The 12,405-nt window shown below is 37.8% G+C and overlaps 1 protein-coding gene across 2 annotated transcripts in view; it reads left to right on the top strand.

Moving 5' to 3' along the window:
* Nucleotides 1-12,405, top strand: part of LOC107676818 (microtubule-associated protein 4) — a 77,229-nt gene that overhangs the window by 51,868 nt on the left and 12,956 nt on the right. Inside the window, exons 1-5 of one of the 2 annotated variants that reach the window (XM_016471502.1) lie at nt 2,154-3,609; nt 7,243-7,958; nt 8,926-9,165; nt 10,502-10,622; nt 10,721-10,780. In XM_016471502.1, the coding sequence (XP_016326988.1) occupies nt 2,565-3,609; nt 7,243-7,958; nt 8,926-9,165; nt 10,502-10,622; nt 10,721-10,780 (2,182 nt within the window). In that variant the 5' untranslated portion in view covers nt 2,154-2,564. Of the gene's footprint in view, nt 1-2,153; nt 3,610-7,242; nt 7,959-8,925; nt 9,166-10,501; nt 10,623-10,720; nt 10,781-12,405 lie in introns of those variants that run through there. The other variant, XM_016471501.1, reaches the window with a different exon arrangement.

Here is a 12,405-nt window from a genome sequence, read left to right as displayed (position 1 = left end):
TTAATTAACAAATTAGGTTTGTGTCAGTTTGGGAATTTACAAAAAAAAATACAATTAGAGTATTTTTTCTGTTTTTTTGTTTATTTTATTATTTCCATCCCCATTTTTTCCCCAACTGGTCCTAGCCACATTTATGTGGTTTAAAGTCATTTTAGAAAGGTTTTCCTTATTTTTATTTTATTTCTTTAATATTTTATATATATATATATATATATAAAAATATTTTTTTCTTTTAATTAATTTGTGATGCAACATTGTATGCTGTCAAATACACAGTGCAACAGCAAAAGTAACTAGACTTGTCATATTTGACGTAATTTTATTTCAATCTACTTTTTATTGCAAATGCAAAAAAAAAGTCTGTATTCTGCAACCCAGATTCCGAATAACTTGACATTGTTTTCTACTTATGTCACTCTGCACACATTTTTTTTTTGTTTGTTTTAGATTTTAAAGGGGAATGAAAACAGTTCTTTCCATACATTATTGATGGCAGATTTAGCGCACAGTGCCGTATCGTCCTGGTTCAGTGTGAGTTCAATACCAGACAGGCATCTTTCAGCTGTGCTTATGTAACGGGGTCGGTGGGTCTCAGACTGGGGTCAGATGAGATCATCCCTACAGTGTCTCTGTCCCTGACGGCCTGGACACACTCGTGTGGAGACGCGGGATTGATTTGACGCATTCAGTGGACGGGTGCTCAGCGAGCCTCACAGACATAACATTGCAACAGCTTTTGGTTGGTTAAAGAGATGGAAATGGGATGAGGATAGGAAGTTGAGGAAGCGAGCTAATAAAGTAGCATCATTTTTCATCTGTTGAATCATGTGTTTGAAGATGCCCTTCAACCTAAATCATCTGATAATTGTCATCTTGAGTTCTTGCGTAAGGCGGTTCATTCGCAGGTCACGATCTCGAGGCTGGTGGGATGTATGTTCTACTGAAACAACAGTTGCTGATGGAGGAAATTAGGCTCAGAAATGACGGTGCTTATGTAACCTGATGGACACTTTGTCCGCTTGCATTAACAACGCATTGAAGGTGTGCTGACAAAGCGTCTCAATGTTGTGAGTGTTTTTGTTTGAATTAGACCAGCATGAAATATTCATGACAAAACTTGCCAAGCAGTTCACACATTTAATCTTTGTTGAACAGTGACGTCTTTGAATGGCCAAAGCATGGGAAGAGTTTGCATCACTTCTTCACTACTTTGGTGGAATGTTCTGGATTCAATGTCGTTTCACTTCTAGCAACAACATCTGTGAAAGTATCATATGTTTGTTTTGATTCCAGAACATTGCTTTAAGTCTTGTATTTATTTATTTGTTTGTTTGTTTATTTAAAAATAAATTAATCATAATATTTTTTATTATTATTTAGCATTGGTACAAAATACTGTATACTGATATATATTTATTATAATATATTGTTCTTGTTATTGTTATTAGTAATGGTAGTATTGATAATATTAACATTATTCATTTATAACAACAACGACATTTTCCTCTGAGCTGAGTCAAGGGTTTAAAACAATGTTTTCTGGTCATCTGGCATTGTTCTATTTTAGTTTATTCATTATTTTTTCCTCTGTCACTTTTCGTTCTCTGATTGGAGCACTCTTTAAAAAAAAATCCATAAAAATAGGGCTTGAAGGAGTTTTCTGTAATTATTTTTTACAGGTGTTTTGTTTTAAAATTTTACATGGCATTACCTTGTCTTTTAGATTTCATATAAAAAAAAAATGTATGTCCGTAAAATGTATGTATAATGTTCCGGTAATGAGCTGCCAGGACCTTTTCTGTTATTTTACGCATTTATTTCTTACAGTGAGGAATGATGTTGTCTTTCTGGTGAGTCATGTACAAGCACATGTTGCTGTGGCAGGAAATGCAACAACAAAGACAATTATTTATTCAGATTCGAACATCACATATTTAGAGACATCTAACAGTATATATTCAACACAGACAACAGATGAAGATAAAAACTGCATGTAAGAGGAAAAAATAAACTCATTGTTTAGGCATATCATCCATATGCAAATCTGTGCCTCCGATAATACTGATATAGTCTGGAAATTTCCAGACTGATTATGTTACCCAAAAATACTTTCATAAAAAGATACGATAGATGTGCGCACTCTCTGAAATGGTGTGTGCAAATGAATGCTCATTAAGCCCTTCCTCATTTTGCATGCATGTAGCCTCAGGGATGATTGTAGTGTGTCACTATCAGAGAGAGGAGGGAAGAAAAGATGGATGCAGAGAGGACAACGTGGAGAAAACGAGAGAGGCAGAGAGGAAGGAGGGAGCTGGTTTTGGAGCAGCAAATGAACAGCCACATTACGAGGCATGTGATTCCTGCCATGGCAAAAGGCTGGCTGATAGAGAGAGAGAGAGAGAGACGCTTCCAGCCAGATCTCAGTGCTGCTTAGTCTGCTGTTGTGTGTAGAAGCAGCAGAAAAGGTTAGGTTGTGAGGTTACGAGACAGTTACGTTTTAACACAGGAAAAGGACTAAGACACAAAAACACCCAAACCAGAAGCAGAGACAGGGGAACAGAAGCATGTCCTCTCTCTCGAACCAACAACCGGCGTCTCCGTTCTCAGAATATAGTGAGCTATGTAAAGTCCCATCCATGTCCACATCCGCCACCCCTCCGGGATGGGACTGGCAGCATGGAGACCTCGGGGCACCGCCGAGTTTCGGAGGTGGCATTCGAGCAACAGGGATGACGGATGAGGACAAGCTATGCTTCTACGAGTCTCCTTCTGAGCTCAACGTCCCCGGGCAAGGAGCCGTTCCAATAAGCGTGTCATTTGGCAGCACCGGGGACAGTCCAGAAAGCCTCTCGTCCTCGTCTCCATCAGCTGTGTCTCCTGGAAGATTCGCAGCTTGCACTGCGGACAACAATGGCATGATGCTTCTGGAATCACCTGCGGGACACGAAGAAGTTCTGTCGCCTCTCGAACCCTCGAAACCGGCTCCATTCTCCGGATTGCTTCCGGAAAAGAGTCCCAGCACACTGTCGCCTCCAAACTACTGCGTCATTGGCGTGGTCAACGATAGTTACCTGGAGAGCAAAGACGAGCGGCCAAAGGCTGATGGGTCGTCACATGAAAGTGAGGAAGAGGAAGACCTTGAGCCTTGCTTAATGGGAAGAGCCGAGCAACAGAGGAAGGCGATGAGGCGAGCGATGTCCGAGTGTTCGCACCTTTCCGTACCTGCCAGTCTCGAGCTCCCGGATAAGTATCCCGGTGGAGACGTTCTTGACAAGTTGCCTTCGCCTATCGGAGGACCTCGTCGCCAGCATGCAGGGGCTATGAAACGCTCTCTAACCGTAGCCGACGATCAACCTCCAACCCCGCCACCAATCCTATCAGCCACTCGCAACGACCTACGGAACGATATCGAACTACATTTCCCCCCTTTCCCCGCACGCAAAGACCAAAGCAGCTTTCCCCTCTTGCCCATGGACGACCTGCTAGAGGGACCATTCATTGACAATGACCAAGGAGTCGTTCTACCCGTGCCGGTGACAATACGTGCCCTTAATGGGACTTACAACAATGCTGGAGACAAAATCGACACGATTGCTGAGGCGTTTGATGGTAGGTGATGGCGAAGCCAGAGCTAGTTTTGAACTGTAGGATACAGACCGGCTTTTATTGGTGAGCAATGTGATCGAGAGAAGCATGGCATCATCATTCTTAGAAACAAAGAAATTAAGGTTTGGAAAGCATGTTTCAATGGTTTTTGCAGTGATGCCATTGAAGAACCATTGGAGTTATTAAAACAACCGTTTTTTTCTTACACTCTTAAAAATAATGGTTCTTTATTGGCATCCATGGTTCCATGAAGAACTATTAACATGCATGAAAAAAATGGTTGTTTTGGAACTAAATGGAACATTTTTCTTTTATGCATTGATAGTAAAGATTCTTCATGGAACCATGGATGCCAATGAGGAACCTTTATTTATAGTGTATATGTGTATAAAATTGGATTCATTGAGTCAATATGATGATACATCAAAAGAAGCATGGCATAATTGTTCATAGGAACAAAGAAATGAAGGTTTGGAAAGTATGTGCTGATGTATTTCATTCTTAAAGGCTCTAAAAGGTTTTTTTTTTTTTTTTTTGCAGTGATGTCATATAATAATTATTTTGGGTTTCTCAAAGAACCTTTAGTGAACAGTTCCTAAAATAACTATTTTTTTATTAATAGTCTTAAAAATAAAGCTTCTTTATTGCCATCTTTTGCACCTTTAACATTCTTCACACTAATAAAAAATGGTTCTTTTGGAATAAAATGTAACCTTTTTCCAGTATGAAGAACCTGTTGTGCATTGATGCAAAAAAGGTTCTTCATGAAACCATGGATGCCAATAAGAAACCTTTATTTTTAAAAGTGCATATAATTGGGTTTATCGAGTCAATATGATGAGACACGAGTCCTAGACTGCGTCTTTCTGATGGGTAGCGGTGGCAGAAGTAGGTGATTTATGTAGTGTCTCTGTTCTGTGTGTACGGCACTATCACGCCACTGCCAACGCATGCTCATTACCCGCTCCAGATGAGCAGCCTACAGCGTAAGTCATTTCTGTCCTGATTTCCTAGAGTAAAACCTGCCCCTCAGCAAATCTAGGTCAGAAACTCTCATCAACCTGCACCGCATTTTTAATGATGGGTAGAGCTCCAGAAATGTCCTGCTGCACCCTACAACGGTTAACGCTTACGAGTTTAGTTTTTTGTTGAAATAGTAATTCACTGTAGGGGTGTGTTACATAGTCTAGTTTAATCCCTCAGTTGTCTTCTGGCTGGTTGACAGATAGTGGAAATGCATTGTAGCAAATGTCTGAATGTAACATGTTTCCTGCCTCAAAGGAGAGGAAACAAAAGATAAAATCACTGGTGCAATGTCTTTGATGAATGGAAAAGCAGGTGCAGATAATATAAAGTGTGGATTAGTGCTAATGATGGTGAGTCATGGATGGATGCTTGTTGCACACTAGTTTTCTGTTTGCAGTTATTAATGCAGGATGTTTGTGATTTCTTGTAATAGTTGGGGTTGATTTGGAGTCTGGGTAGTTTTTAGTAAAGTGGGAGTGTCTGGAGGTGGGCGTTACCGAAGATCATGTGATCTGCGTGCATGACAAATCACATTGAATTCACTAGACTTGCTTTTAGAGTTTGAACATTTAACAAAGACGACAGCAGTACTTGAACTGCCAGCTGTTATATTATCCAAAAAGTTGGCAAAAAAAAGTCTAAATCCATAATGAAATTGAATTTGAGACGCTTTGCATCAGTTATCCTATTCAAAAACATCAAAGTAAATGAGAAGCATTGTGAAAAATACGGTATCTGCAATCCCAGAAGGATTTGGTTTATCAAAGGACACACGGAAACTGAAGGTAATTTTCTCTATCGTTTTTCAAGATGTTGCTTCACAAAGTAGATCTGTGAAAACTAGTCCCGTCAGGCTAGTATCTGTCTGTTTTGTAGGTGTCTTCACATTTATAGACGGATGGTCTTCATTTTGAGCAGGTGTTGTTCTGCATTTCTCGCTGACATGCACTCAGCAGTTTCTCATCTGCTTTGATGTGTCACTGTGAAACTCCTGTCTTTGTTATTATAAATGTGGAAATCAATCAGCTTAATGCAAGAGTTCTTAGTCGACTCAATGTATAGATATTTCTTACAAATAGCTGAAATCCACACTCTGCTTTGCACTGCTCTGTGGTGAAAGATTCATTTTAATACAGGATGCATGCTGGGAAGCAGCTTACATGTGCAACAAAAAAAATGCTGCTGGAATATCAACGATGTCTGATTTTATTTATTTATTTCATGCTCACTAGATTTAATATTCAATGCAAAATGTGAAATAAATATGCAAATAGGCTCCTTTTTAAACCAGTTTCTTGACAAATGAAATATGTTTGTGACAGAACCAGATTTCTGTGCAGGGTTTATAGGAGCAGATTTACCAGTAACACTACAATAAGGTCCCAACTATACATTAACAATGAGCAATGGATTTATTAGGCTAATCTTTATTAATGGTAGTTGTTTTTAGTTCATGTTCAGGTCTATTAAGTTATATTATCAGATGCATCTTTTGATATTAATAATGTATTCAAATTGCCATTAACTAATATTAATAAATGCTTTCAAACTGTTTTTCATCTGTTACTGTTAACTAATGTAGTTAACTAATAATGGAACCTTATTGTAAAGTGTTACCTATTTACCTTCTGCTGTTACATTTTTTATTATTTTTTTTAAATGCTTTTCATTAAAAACGGACGGCTATAATTGCGCGAGTGAATGAACATCACAGTAATGTTCTCTAGCAGATTATAGCATCTAATGACTAAGGTAAATGGTTTTGCTGAGCACAAATCTAAGTTGTGTTTTCTCTGAAACTCTGTGCAGTTGTTAGTCTGCAGCTTTAGCTTTTGTCCTTCAACTCAAGGACACAGGCTTCTCAAAGAGACGAACAGCCTTTGTAATGGATCTGCCATTGTACGTGAAGTGACCTGTAAGATATATTACACATGGACTCCGGCCAAACTCAAGACAGCGTCTCTTTAGCCTCATAACAGCTCTCTGCTTTAGTCTTCCTTCTCTCAGCCTCATCCGCTCATTCAGCTCTCATTTATCACACGGCTCTCTGGAATACTTGACTCTGATTGGTCAAATTAGAACACATTTTCTCAGTTAAGTGATTTTCTGCATGCTAGTTTCATGTTTCCATTTACACTCCACACACTTTCTTTCTCACATAATAAAATAAAGTACACTCAAATCAATTGGCCTATCCATTTATTTAGTGATTTAGTAAGTCGTCGTACAATAAGCACCACAATGTACCATTATCCAGAAGTGATAGTGAAGTTTACTTTGTGTTCACATTATACATGGACTGAAGTGGACTCGGATCTCTTTCTTTCTATTTACTTTTAAGCATGTGTCATATACAGATATATTTCTTGCATTAATTTACAGCCTTTTGCTGTTGAATTATCATGATTGTGACCCAAATTGTGGCAGTTCAATCAATTTAAATACAAACATTTTTAAGGTATCTTGAGTTTAATTAAACGTTTTGTCTTTTGTCATTGGTTTGGCTTTCTTTTGGACTAAACAAGTTTTTTGGCCATGATTTGCTTTTTTTTTTGCTTTTGTGTATATATTAATCTGTTTTCAACTGTTCAACCTGTTTCTTTCTACCAGAAAACTCTGAGAAGAACAAGCCGGAGGTGAACAAAATGGACACTGTCCAGAAGTTCGATGACTTTAATGATCAGAAGATGGAAACGGTGGAGGAGAAAGACAAAACTGTCCACAGAGACAAACAGACAACCAAAGGAGAAAACACAGAAGCTGTGGACAAAATCAAAGACGTGGATGTGGCTAAATCAGAGAAGGATGAAACATTTCACAAAGTAGAAACGCCAGTGAAAGTTGAGAAGGTCGAACCTTTGGAGAAAAATACTAAAGATGAGACTGAAAAGGCTGATAAGGTTGAGAAGACCACCGACAAAAACCAGATGACAGAAAAGATTGATTCCTCTCCAAAGATGGAGAAAGAGAAGGTGGAGCCGGTGGAAAAGGTTGAGCTGAAGATGGAAGAAGAAGTGAAAGTAGAGAAGAAAGACGAGGAGAACAAATCAGATCAGAAAGTAGAGAAAGATGAACAGAAGAACAAAGAAGAACAGGTGAAGGAAGTGGAAAAGGAGAAAGCAGAACAGAAGACCCAACAAGACAAGACAGAAAAGGACAAAGTAGAACCGAAAACAGAAAAGACTGAGCCGGCTGACAAGAAACCTGCCAAAGCTGAGAAGGACGAGAAAGCCAAAAAACCAGCTGCTAAACCCTCCGCGGCCAAGCCTGCGGTAACCAACGGTGCACCTGGAAAAGACTTGACTAGTCCTGAGAAGAAGACCAAGGTTTGTGAAAGCTTTCTGTTGTCTCTTCGTCCTCCATTGACCTTCCTGCTTTTGCTTCTGCTTCTGCTAATGAGTTTTATTCTGTTCTTAAAACCAAACCAAATTTCATTCATCACTTATGTAGGGTTGGGAATCGAGAACATTATTTTATTATTATTTATGTACTATTATAGTTTTCATTGCTATATTGAATTAGCGTTTCTATTTCTATTTTTATTTTAATTTAATTTTAGTTTTGTCATTTTATTAGTTTATAATACACATTTTTTTCCCGTTTTGATTTTAGTTAAAATTTGTACTTATTTCCCATTAGTAATTTATGTAGGGTTGAAGATTGTGACTCAAAAGCAAAACACTGCTATTTTTGTATCATTTGTGTACTATTACAGTTTTTATTAATATATATATATATATATATGTTATGTTTTTATTATTGTGTTATGTTATTTTTTTATCACTTTATTTATTTATTTATTGGTTAAGTTTAGTTGTGATTTTTTCCAGTTAGTAATTTTATTCCTTATATGTAAACAATAAATAAATAAATAAATACTTACTGTACTTGCGTGCTTACTTATTTCACTTGGTTGCCAAGGCTATCTAATATTTATATTTAATTTAAGCTGTTTCAATGACCAAAAAATGTTTTCATTGTTTTAAAGTTATTATCATTAACTAAAACTAAGATACATTTTCATTCAGGTCCTTTAGTGGCTCAGAAATTAGTTCCTTAGCATCAAGGAACTGAAATCAGGAAATTACTTACGGTTCCCATCCCTACATGACCATCTAATAAACAGAGTAAACTTAATGTTTACTCTAGATGAAAATTTAGTCTGGACTGAATCTGATCTTGTGCTTTTATCGGCCTGCTCTGCTCATGTCACTGCTGTTATCATTTGTCCTTATTCTGTTTTTTGTTCATCGTTTGCCATCCATCCATTGGGTTTGCTGTCCATCCATGCAGCCTGTCGCCGGCGCAACCAAACCTAGCTCTGCCAAGCCCCGGCCGAGCTCCGCCTCCAGCACTACAGCCGCGCCCAAGCGCTCCACCCCTACCTCAGCCGCTGTCGCACCCGCCCCCCTCAGCAAAAAAGCCCCTGTGCCCAAAGCTCCTGCCCCAGCCGCTGGCACCAAACGGCCCGCCACAGTGTCCACACGACCCTCCACCGCATCCAGCACAGTCACCAGAGAGGTCAAGCCCAAGGTGAGTCTCCATCCGTCTGCTGAAGACAACGCCTGAACCCTCTTCCAGACTCAATCCGGCGCTCATCTCTGCATGGATGCTCTGTTTGTGTGTGCTGTCCATGCTTGACCACATCAACAATGTGTTTTGTAGCTTTACTGTTGTTTAAACTACTCCACGGTGCAAAAGATTGGGGTTGATTATCAAAAAAGGTCAGCAAGGCTGCATTTATTTGATTAAAAAATACAGTAAAATCAGTAAAATTGTGAAATATTATTGCAATTTAAAACAGCAGTTTTCTATGTGAATATCTGTTAAAATATAATTTATTCCTGTGATGCGCAGCTGAATTTTCAGCATCATTACTCCAGTCTTCAGTGTCACATGATCTTCAGAAATCATTCTAATATGCTGATTTGCTGCTCAAGAAACATTTCTGATTATTATCAATGTTGAAAACAGTTGTGCTGCTTCATATTTTTTGTGGAAGCGGTGATACATTTTGTTTTTCAGGATTCACAGATGAATAGAAATTTCAAAAGAACAGCTTTTATTTGAAATAGAAATCTTTTGTAACAAATGTCTTTACTGATACTTGATCAATTTAATGCATCCTTGCTGAATAAAAGTAATGCTTTATGAATCTTGATGTACGTCTACAAAGAAGCTTACTAATATTAGAGCTCCTAAAGTCATAATTATTTGTTATACATTTTTTAGGAAGCTAGAGCTAGAAATTGCTCACTGCAGCATCTGTAAAATGTTTTATTCCAGTCATGAACCACTTGGAAGGGCTGTGAAAAAAAAAAAACTAGTGTAGTTTATGATGTCTTTAGTTGATTTTTTTTTTTTCCAAATCTGACACACTCAACCTTTGCTCTTGTTAAATCTCTTTAAATATGAGCAATGTTCAGTTCAAGTCTTCCCTCTAGTGGCCATCTGTTTAACTACACTAATGACTAAAGTCAGTGTTTAACTTTTGAAATTAAATGAAGGTTAATATGTGCAATCAGGGATTAGATTAACAATAACAAACACGAAATACAATTTCATTTTTGATTATATAGCACATGCTGCCACAGTAATTTTAAGAAATATTGAATCCAAAATAAGAAAAGAGGTTTGTCACATAGTAAATAAATATGAAAGGATTTTTTTTTTTGGTTAAGTTGTATTGGTGTGATTGAATTTTTAGGAACTGACTTGATCTGAACCTAGCAGGTTATTTTTAAAGCAACAGTAAAAATGTTTTGTTTGGCTGAAACATCTCTGTTTGATTATGATGTTTTTTTTACTACAGAGAGACTTATCAGAGTGCAGCTGACCCAAACTAACCTTGAGTTTTCTCCTCCGACAGACGGCCACAGAGAAACGGCCGCCTGTGCCAAAGGCTGCTGTCGCTCCGGCTCGGCCCGCCGCAGACAGACCTGCGACCGCAACACGCACCGCCGCCAGCGCTCCTGCAGCACGACGCCCGGGTCAGACATGATGCATTTAAAGAGGAGCCATTGCATTTTGAGCTGATTTATGAAATGCTAGGAATATTCACATTATGCATTTCTATTTTTGTGTTTAGTCGCAAAGACTGAGAGCAAACCAGGAGACGAAAAGAAACCAAGCACACTGAAAACTACAGGTACAGCAAACACAAAACCACTTAAAACACTATATGTTGAAGGAAGTGTATATATATATATATATATAAATAACTCTTTTATTCAGTAAAAATTACTTTTATTCAGTATGTTTATTGATGACTGCTGAAAATTAAACTTTGCTTCCCAGGAATAAATTACATTTTAAAATATATTCAAATAGAACAATTACTTTAAATTGTAATAATCATAAATACATTAATAATTATAATAATATATTAATGTGTGAGTATAAATAAATTATTTTTTATTTGATTAAGAATAAATATTTTTATTCAGTTTATTAATGGTTACTGAAAATTCAGCTTTGCATCCCAGGAATAAAGTACATTTTGAAATATATTCAAATATTTACAAGTTATTTTAAATCATAATAAGATTTCACAATATTGCTGTTTTTACTATATTTTTAATCAAATAAGCCCAACTTTGGTGTGCATAAGACACTTCTAAAACTATAAAAATCCTAATTATTCCAAACTTTTGAAAGGTAGTGTATGTAGAAAAATACAAAAATTCAATGTAGTGACTTAATAGCAACAAGTAAAAGATATTTTTAGAGATGCTGCGCTGACAGACACACATTTAAATCCGGAAGTGAATTGCGCAGCAGGAATGAGTTTGGGATAATCTCTCACACGGAGCTCCGCTGGTCGACCGCTGCGCTGCTTCTTACCCCCGTTTCCAGAGCTTTAAACCGAACGCAGCGGTGCAGAGAGATTATTTTAATCTGACACATAAAGAGGGTTTTGTGCTACGAACTGAACATTCAAATATCGCTCAAACACACACCATTTCTAAAGGTTTTGGCATGTATTTCCCTTAAAGGGATAGTTCACCCAAAATTTCTGTCATTAATTACTCACCCTCATGTCGTTCCAAACCTGTAAGAACTTCGTTCATCTTTAGAACAAAATATAAAGATATTTCTGATGCATTCCGAGGGCTCTCGTCTGTTTTATTACGTCTTAAATTGATTTTTCCGTACTGCTGGTTCGTCTGGTCAGAGGAGAACTGGCCCCCCGACTGAGCCTGGTTTCTCCCAAGGTTTTTTCTCCATTCTGTCACCGATGGAGTTTTGGTTCCTTGCCGCTGTCGCCTCTGGCTTGCTTAGTTGGGGACACTTCATTTCCAGCGATACCGTTGACTTGATTGCAAAGATACTATTTAAACTGAGCTGGATGTTGACATCACTGAATTCAATGATGAACTGTCTTTAACTGAAAAATTTGTGTTTACTATTGTCATTTTGCATTATTGACACTATTTTCCTAATTAATGCTGTTCAGTTGCTTTGACACAATCTGTATTGTTAAAAGCGCTATATAAATAAAGGTGACTTGACTTGACTTGACTCTCTGACCCTTCCGTAGACAGAAAGAATCCCATGCGAGAATCACATACGTAAACAACGTATGCTGTTCTGTGTCAGCTGCGCCACGCGGATACGCTGTTTACATTGTTTACGCTTTGATCTGAACGTAAACAATGTATCAATGTACATACGTTTCATACATTGTTTACGTATGTGATACTTTCCAAAATGGCACTACGGTGACGCCGAGGAGACAAATTGTCAAATAAAGTCGTTATTTTTGTTTTCTTT

The sequence above is a fragment of the Sinocyclocheilus anshuiensis genome, unplaced genomic scaffold (genome assembly GCF_001515605.1).
Source record: "Sinocyclocheilus anshuiensis isolate Anshui unplaced genomic scaffold, SAMN03320099.WGS_v1.1 scaffold184, whole genome shotgun sequence".
NCBI lineage: Eukaryota > Metazoa > Chordata > Actinopteri > Cypriniformes > Cyprinidae > Sinocyclocheilus > Sinocyclocheilus anshuiensis.
Note: the sequence above shows the minus strand (reverse complement) of the source record. Positions and strands in the feature narration are given on the sequence as shown.